At 38.0% G+C, this 15,089-nt stretch overlaps 2 protein-coding genes across 2 annotated transcripts; both read right to left on the bottom strand.

Annotated features, from left to right (window-relative positions):
- Positions 1-2,843: 2,843 nt before the first annotated feature.
- On the bottom strand, positions 2,844-3,448 carry LOC125845754 (uncharacterized). The gene is made up of 2 exons (XM_049525287.1): positions 3,270-3,448; positions 2,844-3,210 (listed from the first exon to the last, which is right to left on the bottom strand). Exons 1-2 carry the CDS (start codon positions 3,446-3,448, stop codon positions 2,844-2,846), a joined length of 546 nt encoding a protein of 181 aa, XP_049381244.1.
- A 182-nt stretch (positions 3,449-3,630) lies between these two features.
- Positions 3,631-4,107, bottom strand: LOC125845753 (uncharacterized). The gene has a single exon (XM_049525286.1). It carries the CDS (start codon positions 4,105-4,107, stop codon positions 3,631-3,633), a length of 477 nt encoding a protein of 158 aa, XP_049381243.1.
- Between the last annotated feature and the right edge of the window lie 10,982 nt (positions 4,108-15,089).

Genomic DNA, 15,089 nt, shown 5'->3' with positions numbered 1-15,089 from the left:
TGTGGCTCGCTTCACACCCATACTTAAGAACTTACACAGACATAATTTCCAAAACTCTTGGTGTATTGTCACTCAGATTGGAAAGTTGCCTTCGGTGAAAACCAAATTTTTCTAGATGCGAAACTGAAACCGATAGATCTAAAGAAAATTCTACATGCCTTCTGATAGGGGTATGGTTTAATTGTGGTGGAAGTCACTCCTCAGCTCACGTCCTATGAGTTTGATACTTCTCTTCGGACTATGTCCCAGTTTGTTGCATAGAAAAAGTTCCATATTGTGCTGGATCTTTTTTGATGTCGTCCACACTCGTGGTTTATTTGAGAAATCATCCTCTTGGATGCTTTCGACAAATATTGAGATAAAATTCATCAGTATAAAATGTAATTTAAATGGAGAGATAATGTCTTTACCGTGTCGGCACTTAGCTCCTCCTTTCAAATACTTGATGCCAGCTTTTTTCAATTTGACGCAGATCAAATAAAGCTTAGACCTCATTTTTTCAATACAATTCTTCAATGTACTTTTCTTTTTATATCAAAGTAATAAGAAATAGACTTCATGTAATATATTGATGGCTCTCTTGATGACGCTCTCCGAATGGAGACAATGATGATGACTTTCTTGTAACAGAATGTACATGATGCCTCACTGGGCAATGATAATTATAATGATTTTACTGCAATTGAATGAAGTCGGTGCCTCTCTGGGCAATGAAGATGATGCCTCACTTGGCAATGGCGATGATGATGACTTTTCAATACTGAATGAAAATAATGCCTTACTAGGGAGTGTCGGTGATGTCTTACTGGGCAATGAGATGAAGATGACTTTTTGGTGCTGAATAAATATAACGCATCACTGGGCAATGCCGATAATGATGACTTTAGTTGATGAAACAAATGCCTTACTAGGCAATATGATGAAGATGGTGCCTCACTGGGCAATGCAAATGATGATGACTTTCTGGTGCTGAATGAAGATAATGCCTCATTGCGAAATGCTGGTGATGCCTCACTGGGCAATGAGATAAAGATGACTTTCGGGAGTTGAATGAAGATATTGCCTTACTGGGCAATGGTGGTAATGCCTCACTGGGCAATGATATTATCTTGCTCAATAATACAACATGAATGAACCTCTGGGTAGTTGTATCATCTTATTAGACAATACAATATAAATGACCCTCTGGGTAGTGGTACCATCTTATTCGACAATATAATATAAGTGACCCTTTGGGTGAAGATATTATCACACTCGATAATACGATGAATATCTGCATGATATTTCTAGTTGCAGGGAAATGATAATATTGCTTTCTTCAAGTTTTCATTTTTTCCATCTTCGAACAATCGTATGTTCATTATGGATCTCACCTTGTTGCGAATTTGGGCAAAAAAATGTTACTCACATTTCAAATTCTTTCCCTGGTATCAAAACGTTAAAACTTTTTCTGCATCCACAGAAAAATACTTAGTTTTAAATGAACTAATATGTGTCAATATCTCAGGTTGTCTGCTTCTTGTCTTGCTATCTCCGGTTAATTTCTCCGATCTCCTGCTTATATTGATAGATAAGACAACATTTTTCTGCAAAATATTTGAAACATATGGATAAAGCCTTTAAGAAAAAAAGAAAACAAAAGGTTTTCAAAAACTACATTTTAAAAAGGTCACTGCCAAGTGCCATGTCACATCAAGCTTAATGAATGCATTTGGGGTTGATTTTTTGAGATCTATTAGATAACTTGTTGGAAATATTCTGAAGATTGTTGAAGTTTGGGCGATCTGGCTCTTGAAATGTCGAATATTCTTGAGGTTGACTTTCTGTCTCGCAATGGCGTTGTGGATCACTTGAAGTTACTTCCGAACTCCTGATCATGCTAGAGTTATTCGATGTTTTCTTAAAACTTCTGATGAAGCCTGATGAAGTTTTTGAGGTCATCCCAAAAAAATTCTGTCCCAGTTAAATGTCTTGGCGTATTTTGAAATGTCGATAGATGACTCATGGAATTTTTGAGATTCTCTCCAAATATTTGTCTCAGTTGCAATTCTTAATGTATTTTTAGTCTTGACTTGTTGGGGAGATATTCTTCTTGAGAATTTTTGAGTTCCTCTTAAAATTTTATGACCCATTTTCTATAGTAAAAAATAGTAATCTTACGGGAGATTTGATGAACCATTGTGACGCCTACGTATCCCGTTGAGGTAGGAATCATGTCAAATGTAGTTCCACTCTTGAGGATTAACAAAAATAGGGAATTTCAACAAGGAAACGACTAAGGCCGACATGGGCCGCCCATGTATCTCATTCTTTAGAATTCAGGTTAAACGTAGTTCAAGTACAAAGGAACACATTAAAAGGGTAGATGGGTGACCGAGGTCGACACAGGACGCCTACGTATCTCATTCTTGAGAATTAGGTTAGACATAGTTCATTACAAAGGGGAAAACATTCTAAAACATAAACGATTACAAGCAAATAATAGCGATTACAAGGAAAAGAGAGAAACACAGACCGTGCCTTCACACATAATATCTTTTGACAATATCTGAGTTGATCGGTCTTGTCCACTCTGTGCCATCCATCTCTGACAAGATCAGGGCACCTCCAAATAACACTTTGCGAACCAAGTAGGGTCCTTGCCAATTTAGTGCAAATTTCCCTTTGTACTCATCTTAGTGCGGGATGATGCGTTTGAGAACCAATTGACCGATTTCAAATATCATGAATCTTACCCTTTTGTTGAAAGCACAAATCATTCTTTGTTGATATCGTTGGCCATGAAAAATGACAATCATCCTCTTCTCATTAATCAACGTTAAATGATCAATCTACTTGCAAACTCAATCAACATTACTCAATTCGGCTTCTTGGATGATTCTCAATGAAGGTATTTCAAGTTCGGCAGGTAGAACTGCTTCTGTTCCATATACTAACAGGTATGGAGTTGCTCCAATTGACGTTCTGACAGTCATACAGTAACCCAACAAAGCATATGACAACATCTCATGCCAACCTTTCTGATTGCCTATCATCTTCCTAAGAATCTTCTTGATGTTCTTGTTGGCGGCTTCTATAACTCCATTTATTTGGGGACGATAGGTGGTTGAGTTTCGATGAGTAATCTTGAATTGTTCACATATCTCTTTCATCAAATGACGGTTGAGATTTGCTCCATTGTTAGTAATGATGGATCCCGGTATCCCAAATCTACATAACGAATTGTCGTGGGCAAAATCAGCCACAACTTTCTTGTCACTGATTTATACGAGGCTGCTTCCACCCACTTGGTAAAGTAATCAATGGCAACCAAAATGAATCTGTGTCCATTAGAAGCGGCAGACTTTATTGGACCAATGACCTCCATGCCCCAATCTACGACCAAATTGAACTCATGGCATTGAGTTCGTGAGGCAGTACTTGAATCAAATCCCCATGTATTTGACATTTTTGCACAAATTTTGCAACAATCATGCTCCAGAGTCATCCAAAAATAACCGTCTCAAAGGATCTTCTTTGCCAAGGTTAGTCCATTTATATGAGTACCACAAACTCTAGCCTGTATCTATTCAAGAAGCTTCACAACGTCAATAACATCTTCACATTTGAGAAGACCTAAATCTAGAGTCCTCATGTAAAGGATTTCCCCACTTGAAAAGAAATTATGAGCCCTATTGATTTTCTCTGGTTGAACATTGCATTCTCAGGATAAGTCCCGGTTTCCAAATACTTCTTTATGTCAAAATACCAAGGCAACCCATCTGGTTCCACTTCAACATGTGAACAATGAACATGACGCTTTTTTACCTCTATATCCAAGGAATCAATATAATTTGTATCTGGATGTTTGATCATTGAGGCATTGGTGGCAAGAGCATTTTCCAAATCATTTTGCATCTTGGGAGTGTGTCTGAATTCAATCTTGCGGAATCTTTTGCACAACTGTTGTATCAACTGCACATATGGTGTGATCCTTGGATTCTTTATGACCGATTCTTTTTGAACTTGATGAATTAGCAAATCCGAATCTCCAATTACCAACAACTCATGGACGTTCATATCGATAGCCATTTTCAAATCAAGAATGAAAGCTTCATATTCAGCCATGTTGTTTGTGCAATTGAATCGGAGTTTAGATGCCATAGGATAATGTTGACCAGATTTGGTTACTAGGACTGCTCTAATACCATTTCCTTGGTGGTTCGCCACTCCATCAAAGAATACCCTCCAACCTGGGTATGCCTAAAAAATGTCTTCTCCCACAAATGCTATTCTTCCTCAGGGAAGCAAGTTTTAAGCGGTTCATACTCTTCATTAACTTGATTCTCGTGAGGTGATCAACTAAGGCTTGTGATTTTATTGCCTTTTGTGTCACATACACAATATCAAACTAGCTCAAAATCATTTGCCATCTAGCTAACTTTCCGATCGGCATCGCTTTCTGAATAATATACTTCAATGGGTCCATCCTAGATATGAGGTATGTGGTATATGAAGATAAATAATGTCCCAAATTCTGAGTGAATTTCTTGCTCAAGTAGAAGATGACTCACTCTTTCTTACCAGTTTCATCATGTTGACCAAGCACACATCCAAATGCATTATCCGAGACATATAGATACAGTAACAATGGAATTCCTTCTCGTGGAGGAACCAACACCAGTGGATTCGACAAGTAATATATGCTTGATGGCATCAAAAGCAGTTTGACATTCCTCAATCCACTTAGTCAGCGCATCTTTTTTCAACAACTTAAAGATGGGCACATAAACCACAGTGGATTGAGCTATGAACCGGCTAATATAGTTCAATCTTCCTAGGAAACTCATGATCTCTTTCTTAGTCTTCGGAGGAGGTAACTCTTGAATCGCTTTCTTAGTATTCAGAAATGGAAAATTATCCTTTCGGCTAGCTTTGTTAAGAACCCTATAATCAACATAAATTCTCATCTTTTTGTCCTTTTTAGCAACTGGAACAATGTTCGCTAGTCAGGTAGGATATTGCGTCACTTTTACAGCTTTGGACTCAATTTTGTTGGTAATCTCTTCCTTGATTTTCAAACTCAACTCCATCTTGAACTTCCGAGTTTTCTGTTACACCGGACTAAAATTTGGATTAATCGGCAATTTGTGAGAAACAACGTTTTTACTCTATCATGGCATATTATTATAAGACCAAGAAAATGTGTCGATATACTCTTTAAGCAAACATAAAATATCCTTTCTTTGAGCTTGAGTCAAGTGAACACTGATTCTCACTTCTTTGACACATTCTTAATTTCCTAAATTCATGGTTTCTGTTTCCTCCAGATTTGGCTTATGTTGGTTCTCAAATTGTCTAAACTTCTGGCTGATATGCTCAGGTGTCTCGATCTCCTCCTCATAGTCCTCGCACTCAGCATCATCTACCTAATTTTGTTTATTCAGGTTGTGAAATGACATCATGTTGGCAGATTTTAAATTATTAGTACTGAAATCATAAATAAACATAGTTAGATAAGTAAGATGTAAGCAAATAAGTAAATAAGCAAATATTTCAATATGAGAGGCTTTCATTTATATTGAAAAAAAGTACAAACTTTGGCCATGACCAAGGGTCAATTTTTCGTTTTAAAATATCACGGGAGAATTTAAAATTCAATCAAGTAAAATTGCATAAAGGGTGGGTCTCGAACCTCTTTCGGATTACTACCGATTTTTAAAGCAAACATAAAAATATGTCTTTCTACCAAGACGAGTGGGGAATCAGGAGTGATGTGGAGGTCCAATTTGGCACTTGTTCCTTTGGTTCAATATCACGAATGACCGATGTCTCGGTCACCTCCTCGAAGATTACATCAACTTCTTTGAAAAGATTCCAGATTCCTTTTCCAAGACCGCCATCATTGACATACTCCCGCACTGGAAATGACTGATATAAGTGAGGTATTGGCCTGGCCAACGCCCGATCAACATTCTTGCTCATCACTTTTGCCTCATTATCTTTAGTTGGGATAGGCTCGATGATTCCATGAAAGTACTTCCCGAATCCAAAAGCTAGTTCAAAACCACTTTTGAGCATGACAATGGCTATACTCTTATAGACAGAAGGCATAGGGAATTGTGGAGCCAAATCATCTCATGTGGCATTCACTAGCTCTACCGTGTAGAAGCCACAACCTATAGAGACCTCATCAACAATTAATGTATAACCATTGGAATGGCTTCTCTCATCATGAAAGACCAATTCGTTGTCCTTCCATACTAATTTTATCAGCTGATGGAGGGTAGAAGGCACTACCCCGACCATATGGATCCATGGTCTCCCCAATAGCAAGTTCTAGCTAGTGTTGATATCCATTACCTGAAATCTTCACGACCTAGGGGTACACCCTAGATATAACATGGCGTATAGAACCCCAAAAGAACTCCATACAAGCCACTTAGCTCTCATAAAATAAGAAATAGAACAATAAGAGTAAAACAACATTTCAAGTCCAAACATTTTAATAAAGAAAAGCGGAAGTCTAAACTCATGTCTCATCATAGCCATCTACCATAATAGTATGAAATTGGGCCTAGCCCATACGTCATGTCCAAGAGAGCAAATACATGGAAAAAAGTGAAAACAATAAACTTCATCCTCAAAGCATATGGACTCACCAAAGCTCAGAAAATCTCAAGTCAAATTTTAGCCATGAAATTCGGAACCTTGACTGACGGACCCTACATTTTGGGGAAATGTAGGCAAGAGTATGCTTTAGTATAAAACAATGTACCAAGTATGATAGCAATGCATAAAATATCTAAAAACATGCAAAAAAGGACATTTCATTTCATGACATGCAGTTGACCAAACTAAAACATAATATGAAAGAGTTATAAAACAAAAGTCATAAATCATGGTCAATGCAAGCTAAATTCTTCTTTAAAACCTTTGAATTCATATGTGATACTCCTTGAGTAACCTTAGTTCATTATTACTAGTGGGGAATCAACCTTAACCGACATTGAGACCATGTGAGCTATAACATGATCCCCCGGTGTCTCCCACACCGAAAATGGTTGTTCTACTTGCCTAAGGTAGAACCATGAACTTCTACCTTAAGTGGATATACTAGCTAATCAACCTATGGGGGAACATAGTTAAGGGATAGAGAGATTGCTACTAGAAACCTGGCCTCTTCTACATGCGAGCTTTCATATCAAGAGATTGTTTCTAGAAACCCTGCCTCTAATACGGGAGAACTTCCATCGCACTATCAATATCCACTCGGTGCCAAGCATAAATCCCACGGAAAATTTAATAAGTATTGACTTATCTCATAACCCATGGAAGGTGCCCTTGGACAACCAATTCAAGCTAGTTCATTAAGATAGCTCTTACTCTTTGATTCAATTAGGTGAGAAAGCCTTTCAACCTAAGAATCCTTTATTTGTGAGAAAACCTTTCACATCATGTTACTTAAGTGTTTAAGAGAATATCCTTTCAACAACACAACAACAACATCATCATATGGCACTTTACTCTCAAAGCACCCTTAAAACATTCACATAGATTTGATAAGGAAATGGACAAGTCCATAATTTACTTCCTTGAGGTCAAAACCCACTTTCAATCATCAACTCTTAGAAAACATAGGTTAGATATGGATTTCATCATAAATTCATGTAAAACTAGTAATACATGCTCAATTTCATAAAACTCTTCCTTGAAGTTCAAAATCCCATAACATACAGTTCATAACTTGTAAACATGGGATTACATGGGTTCATGGGTTAATTCATCATAAAAGAATTATAGTTCATCAATTCGTGCATAGAAGATCATAATTCAATCATTTAAATCAATCATGAAAGGAACGCATGCGAAATTAATAAAACCGTAACTCAATTGGGGAATTCTAATCTTTGAAATTGAGGAAAGTTGGGAACTCCATGGATCAAAGGAATCCAAAAACTATCGTACCTCAAAGCCCAAAGCTTAAATTCAATGGAGGAATGGGTGAGTTTTAGAGTAAAAATGACTTATATAGGGGTCCTAGGCTTAGGCAAAATTACATAGCTTTAGTCTTATTAAAACCCAAAATGACAAATTAACCCGTAACTTACAGTGCACTGTCCATCTCCACGAGAGGCTTCACGAGCCCTGGTCCTCCTTGTGGTCTTGGACCAGTAGCTAAGCATCCCCTCCCTTAACCCCTAAAAACTAAGTCACCACCATGAGCCTTCCCACGACCAGTGATAGCCTTCACGAGCTGTGAAATGGTTCATGTGGAGGGGGCTATTTTGGGCAGATTTCACCTAGCCACTACCTAGCCCACCACGAACCTTACCACGAGTTGTGGTCCTCACCACTAGCCGTGAAGGTGGTCATGGGAAGGTGGGCTATGTCTAGGGAAGATTGGGTTTCCCTAGCCTTCTTCCTTGGCTCTTGCCCTCACACTTAGCCGTAGTTGAGTCTGCTAGATTCCGAGGTGTTACATTATCTCTCCCTTGGGAACATTCGTCCTCGAATGAGATTATAGATACCTTTCTAACGGAAATGACTCAAGACTAGCAGCCCATCATGCATGCAACTCATCATAATTCACACAACCAAGGACGAAACATCAACTCCAAGTTAAACATACTCAATGCATCATAAGGAAGGTAGGAACTACATCTAGAAACCCAATATGCAAGAAATTATTGCTCAAGTTCAAGGAGGAACTACCTTCTCCAAGCTAAAAGCATGCTCAACACAATCTCATGGAGCTCATATGTAATTTACTCTAAAAAAACATAGCTAAAGCATGTTCATCAATTCATCACATGAAGTCTATAGGCAACTCATATTCAATGCACAACATCATGAGGAAAATCAATCATATAAACTCATTTTCTTTCAAAACACAAGTTTTTCATGAACATGCATAACATAAGGAAATCATGGAAACAAATAAAAACACATTACTCCCAAAACAAAGGACAAACCAAGAAGAACTAATTACCTCAAGCTAGAGTAGGAGTAGAAGGAAATAGATGAGGACATCAGGACATCATATCGGCTTCGGCCTCCCAAGTAGCACCCTCAACTAAATGATTCCTTAACAACATTTTTACGGAAGCTACTTCATTGTTTCTCAACTTGCTAACTTGCCGGTCTAAAATCTCAACCGGAACTTCCTCATATAAAAGACTTTCATCAACTCCCAACTCTTCTAAGGGAACTATGGATGTTGGATGTCCAAAACATTTCTTAAGCATAGAGACTTGGAAAATCGGATGCACCGATGCCAACTCATTAGAAAAATCAAGTTCATAAAAAACTTTATCAACACGTTTCAAATCTTATATGGGCCTACAAAATGGGGACTAAGTTTCCTTACCAAACGTCATTACACCCTTCATAGGTGAAATTTTCAAATAAACCCAATCATGAACCCTAAATACAAGATCCCTTCTTCTAACATTGGCATATGACTTTTTTCGACTTTGAGCCTTTTTCAACCTTTCTCTAATAACTCAAACATTCTCAATTGCCTCATGAACTAACTCGGGACCTATCAAAGCAACTCCACCCACCTCAAACCAACCTATAGGAGATCTACACCTCCTACTATAAAGAGCCTGAAATGGAGCCATACCAATACTCGAGTGAATGCTATTATTATAGGCTAATTCAATCAATGGCAAATGGTTATCCCAATTACCCTTAAATCAATCACATAAGCTCTCAACATATCTTCCAAAGTTTGGATAGTACGCTCTGCTTGCCCATCGGTTTGGGGATGTAAATCCGTACTAAGCTTAATTTTAGTGCCATGACCCTTTTGGAAATACTTCTAAAATTGAGTACCACGATCGGAAATAATGGGCAAGGGCACTCTATGCAACCTTAACATTTCTCTCAAATACAACTTGTCATAATCCTCCACTGAATAGGAAACCTTGACGGGAATAAAATGAGCTGACTTCGTCATCCAATCTACTATTACCCAAATTGAATCATGTTGTCGCCGAGTGTGTGGCAACCTTACTGTGAAGTCCATATTCAAGTCTTCCCACTTTCAAGTAGGAATAGCAATGTCTTGGGAAAAACTTCCCGATCTTCAATGCTCAACTTTCACTTTTTGATAATTAGGACACTTAGCCACAAATTCCGCAATATCTTTTTTCTTCCCATTCCACCAATAGACTTCCCGCAAGTCACGGTACATCTTGGTGGCTCCTGAGTTGATGAAATATCGAGAACTATGGGCTTTCGATAAGATTTTATCCCTCAAGTCATCAGCATTTGTAACACACAAGCGGCCTTGATATCTAAGTATCCCATCTCCCCCTTCGGAGAAAGCCTCAACGGATTTCTTAGGCACTGCTTCTTTTAATCTAACCAAAATTGGATGAAGATCTTGCTTAGCTTTCACATCCGCCACAAAAGATGATTCAAACCCATTGTGAACCATAACACCACCTTTGGTGGAGTCCACTACTTGAACACCTAATCGGGCCAATATATGAGCATCTCAACCCAACTCTTTCTTTTATTCTTCAACATGAGCAACACTACCCATAGATAACCGACTAAGAGCATCCGCTACCACATTAACTTTACCGGGGTGATAAAGAACACTCATGTCATAATCTTTCAACAACTCAAGCAACCTTCTTTTGCGAAGATTCAAATCTTTTTTGTTAAGCACATATTGCAAACTCTTATGGTCGGTGAAAACATCAACATGAACACCATACAAATAATGCCTCCAAATCTTTAAGGAAAAAATAACCGCCTCTAATTCAAGGTCATGGGTAGGGTAATTCTTCTCATGGATCTTAAGATGCCTTGAATCATAGGCAATGACTTTCCCATTTTTCATAAGCACACACCCTAACCCAATTCTCGAGGCGTCATAATAAACCACAAAACCATCCGTCCCTTCCGGTAAGGTCAACACTAGAGCGGAAGTAAGTCTATCCTTTAACTCTTGAAAACTCTTTCTCACAAGGTTCTGACAATATGAACTTAGCCTTATTTTGAGTCAAGGCCGTCAAATGAGAGGCAATTGAAGAGATCCTATCCACAAACCTTTTATAGTAACTGGCCAAACCCAAAAAACATCTAATATCCGAATGAGTTAGAGGTCTAGGCCAACTCTTAACCTCATCCGTCTTCTTAGGATCTACCTCAATACCTTCACTTGACACAATATGACCAAGAAAAGCTATTTACCTTAACCAAAATTCACATTTGCTAAATTTTGCATAGAGTCATTGTTCCTTGAGAACTTGCAACACAATCCTGAAATGATCAATATGCTCATTCTCACTTCTCGAATAAATCAATATATCATCAATGAACACAATTACAAACATATTGTCTAAACACCCTATTCATCAAATCCACAAATGCCATCGAAGCATTAGTAAACCCAAACGACATTACCGAAAAACTCATAATGGCCATACCGAGTTCGAAATGCTATCTTTGGAATATCATCTTCTTTCACCCTCAATTGGTGATAGCCCGACCTTAGTTCAATCTTAGAGAAATAACTCGCCCCTTGAAGTTGGTCAAATAAATCATCTCTACTTGGAAAAGGATACTTATTCTTAATGGTCACCTTATTCAACCGACGATAGTCAATACACATACGAAGAGAACTATCTTTCTTCCTAACAAACAAAACTAGAGCACCCCATGGAGAGATACTCGATTGGATGAAACCCTTATCCAACAAATATTTCAATTGTTCTGTCAACTCTTTAAGTTCTGTCGGAGCCATTCTATAAGGAGGAATAAAAATAGGTTGCGTCTATGGGAAAAGGTCAATACCGAAGTCTATTTCCCTCTGGGGAGGAATACCAGGCAAATCATCCAGGAACACTTCCAGAAACTCATTTACAATGGGGATCGACTAAAGAGTAAGGGTTTCAGAATCTATATCCCGCACCCTAACAAGATGGTAAATGCAATCCTTATAAATCATCTTTCTAGATTTAAGACATGAGAGAAATTGACCCTTAGGCATAAAATTTCCCCCCTTCCACTATAGGATAGGCTCATTCGGGAACTGAACCTTGACTACACGAGTCCTACAATAAATAGAAGCATAAAGGATAACATCAAAGTCTAACATATCAAGCTCTACGAAATTAACAAGAGTAACTCTATGGGATAAGCAAATGGGACATCTTCTATAGACCCTCTTAGCCACCACAAAATCACCAACAAAGTAGAGACAGAAAAAGGTTCTAACAACATGTCAGGGAGCACATCAAATCTCATAGCCACATATGGCATCACAAAAGACAAGGTAGCATCGAGATCAAGCAAAGCATATACATCTATTTGGGAAACTTTTAACATACCGGTAACCACGTCCGGAGAACCCTCTTGTTCACCTTTAGGTCTTGAGTGCATAGAATCGGTTTTGCTTAGGAGCATTGGAACCCGAACCACTAGAAGGAGCTTGCTCGCCCTCTCTTCCTCTAACCGTAAGCATTGGGTAATCCCTCATTTTGTGACCATTTTTACCAAAACCATAGAAACCATTTGTGCCGGCTATACACTTACCTTCATGCTTCCTTCCACACTTAGTGCAATTAGACATAGGTAATGAAGATCCACTGCCATTACCTCCTTGAGGCTTAGGGTTTGACACCCTATCTTTGTTGAACTTAGGAGGAGCATTGCCGAAATCTAGAAGGACTGATAAGAATGTACACTATCAAAGATACTTCATCCAATACTAAGCATCAACGATCGTTCAGTTGTAATATAACCCAATTAGTGAGTTCGAGTCGAGTCCTAAGGGAGTGGTTCCTACTCAACAATCAATAGAAAAGCATAAATATGCTCAAGTTAATCATAGCTAAAGACATTTATGAAGAAAAACATAATTCAAGTTTAGGGTGACACAATTGTCAAATATCAAAAGGGGGTTTGTATTAAATTATCAACTAAAACAACAAATAACACGAAAATATGAATATGAAGATGGGATTCTTGGGATGTGATTGGATTATGGGCATAGGTAAACAACCGCGTAATTGCAATTAATAGCAAACAAATGCAAATCAGTGAATAAGCTAGACTTTAGTGGCGACAACCTTTCTCTCAAACAATTTACCCCGAATCAAATTGGTTTCTCTCGAACACCAATAAGCAGCAATGAAGCATAGCCTTCACTTTAGTCCATTCACTCTCTCGAGATGAATGTGTGTAAAAGGGTTTAGGATTCACTCTCTCGAGCTGAACCTATGACAACCCAATGCCCACAGACCATTGATTCAGTAATCTAGGTTTTAAGACCTCTCTCTCGAGCAAGCCAAAAAACATGAAGTTAACATTGTATTTGCAACTACAACCTATTAAATTCAATCGCGATTACTGAGCAAAATAACTTTTAAACAACAAATAAACTATCAATTAACAATACCCAGCAATTAAATCAACCCAAATCACATAATCACACCCCCAAGAATTGGGGTTTTAGCTCGACATAGTAAAAAGGGAAAAATAGTTACCAAGTTGTGTTTCCATCAACTGGGTAGGATTGATATAGTATTTATAAAGGTCTAAGATGAAGAATCTTCAACACCCACTTCCAATTTCTTAGAAATGAAAATCTTCAAATCTTCAAAGTTAAGGAAATATTGTCTCTCTATTCAGTTCTAAGCTTTAAACTTCAGAAACTGAATTATAATATGATTCAACAAAAGATAAGATACTAAGCAAAAAATTTAAAAAAGTATTTATAGTTGTTAAAAATTGTGCTGCAAAGGTCCAGTCGGCGATCCGCCCTTTGGTCATTTTCATCGCCGTTTTGCTTTTGCCTTCAGCATCTTTAGGTTCTATAACTTTGGGTGATATGACACTACATCGTGGAAATGTTTGGTAACTCATCGACTGCTCCTTTCTCTTGCCGACTAGGTTTTCTCCTTCAGGGCTTGACACTCTAGAACAATAAGCGAGACCCTGGCCGTTCGGCGACTCGCCTAATGGGTTAAGCGATCCTCTGGCCTTCTTTCCTTCGTTCTTTCAGCTGCCTTGTTCCTTTTTGCTCAATAGTGTCCATGCTTTGTCCCTCAATCCAAATACCTAAAATTCAAGGATTTACATCAGTTATTGGAACAAAATATGCATTTGAGGACACTAAATCTATTTAAATAAAGCCCTAAATGAGTCCAAATTATGGACTCATCAACACCCCAACTTAAACTTTTTCTTGTCGTCAAGTAAAACTCAAGTTCAGCTGTTCAAAAAGGATGTCTCAAACAGTGCTACACAAGATTCAATCATGAATGCACACAAAAACACTCAACTTACTCATGCAAGGATCAATTGTGCACTCAAAGAGTCAAGTTATGACTTACCAATATCAAAGAATCTCAAGCTCACAATACTTGCTTCAAATGCAAGTTCAAGCTCAACAAAGGTACTCAAATGCCTTCACACAAAGAATGATTCCATATTCACACACAATGGTTCAACAATTTAAAGTTCCGGAATCAAATGCAACGCTTACACTCACAAAGATGAACACAATGTATGACTTCACCCAAAGGTTTGCCCGTATTTTCCAATCAACACTTGCTTCAACTCACTTAACATCAAAAAGGTCTTTTCAAGGTTTCTAACTGGGCTGAGTGCCAAGGTATGGTCATTTAGGCTCAATGGCTATAGTCCTCATGAAATGTGGTGTGAACAAAACTTCCTTTCCTTTTGCTTCCTCATTTTTATTCGTGATCACAAGTCATCCCATTATTCACTTTGTATGGATTGTTGGAAACCCCATTTCTTTTTGCATTTTCACACTTTATTCCACAACTTTTTATTTTTCATTTCTTTTTCTCTCTCTTTTTTTAAATGGAGGGGTTCCATTTTTTTCAAAACATGGGCAAAAGAGACTTCTTTGCATTTTCTTGATTCACCTTTTCTTTTTACCACACCCCCAACTTAGGCTTTTGGCCTAAGTTGGCTATTCAAATAGACCACAAATCATGAGGATTATGGGTAATGGATCAAGAAAGGTTATGTTTTCATCATGTTTTTTCCAAGAAAAGGTTAAGGCTCAAAGGGGTGTTCAAAGGGGTTTTACAAACTCACAAGGTAGGCCACAAAAAGCG

The sequence above is a fragment of the Solanum stenotomum genome, chromosome 11, assembly GCF_019186545.1.
Source record: "Solanum stenotomum isolate F172 chromosome 11, ASM1918654v1, whole genome shotgun sequence".
NCBI classification, from domain to species: domain Eukaryota; kingdom Viridiplantae; phylum Streptophyta; class Magnoliopsida; order Solanales; family Solanaceae; genus Solanum; species Solanum stenotomum.
The sequence above is the reverse complement of the archived record's forward strand: the minus strand, read 5'-3'. Positions and strand labels throughout refer to the sequence as shown.

Coding starts and splice junctions, on each gene's coding strand:
- LOC125845753 (XM_049525286.1), bottom strand. CDS start 4,107: ATGGCTGAATATGAAGCTTTCATTCTTGATTTGAAAATGGCTATCGAT.
- LOC125845754 (XM_049525287.1), bottom strand. CDS start 3,448: ATGTCAAATACATGGGGATTTGATTCAAGTACTGCCTCACGAACTCAA. Junction 3,211..3,269: donor AAGTGGGTGGAAGCAGCCTC/GTATAAATCAGT, acceptor TTCGTTATGTAG/ATTTGGGATACCGGGATCCA.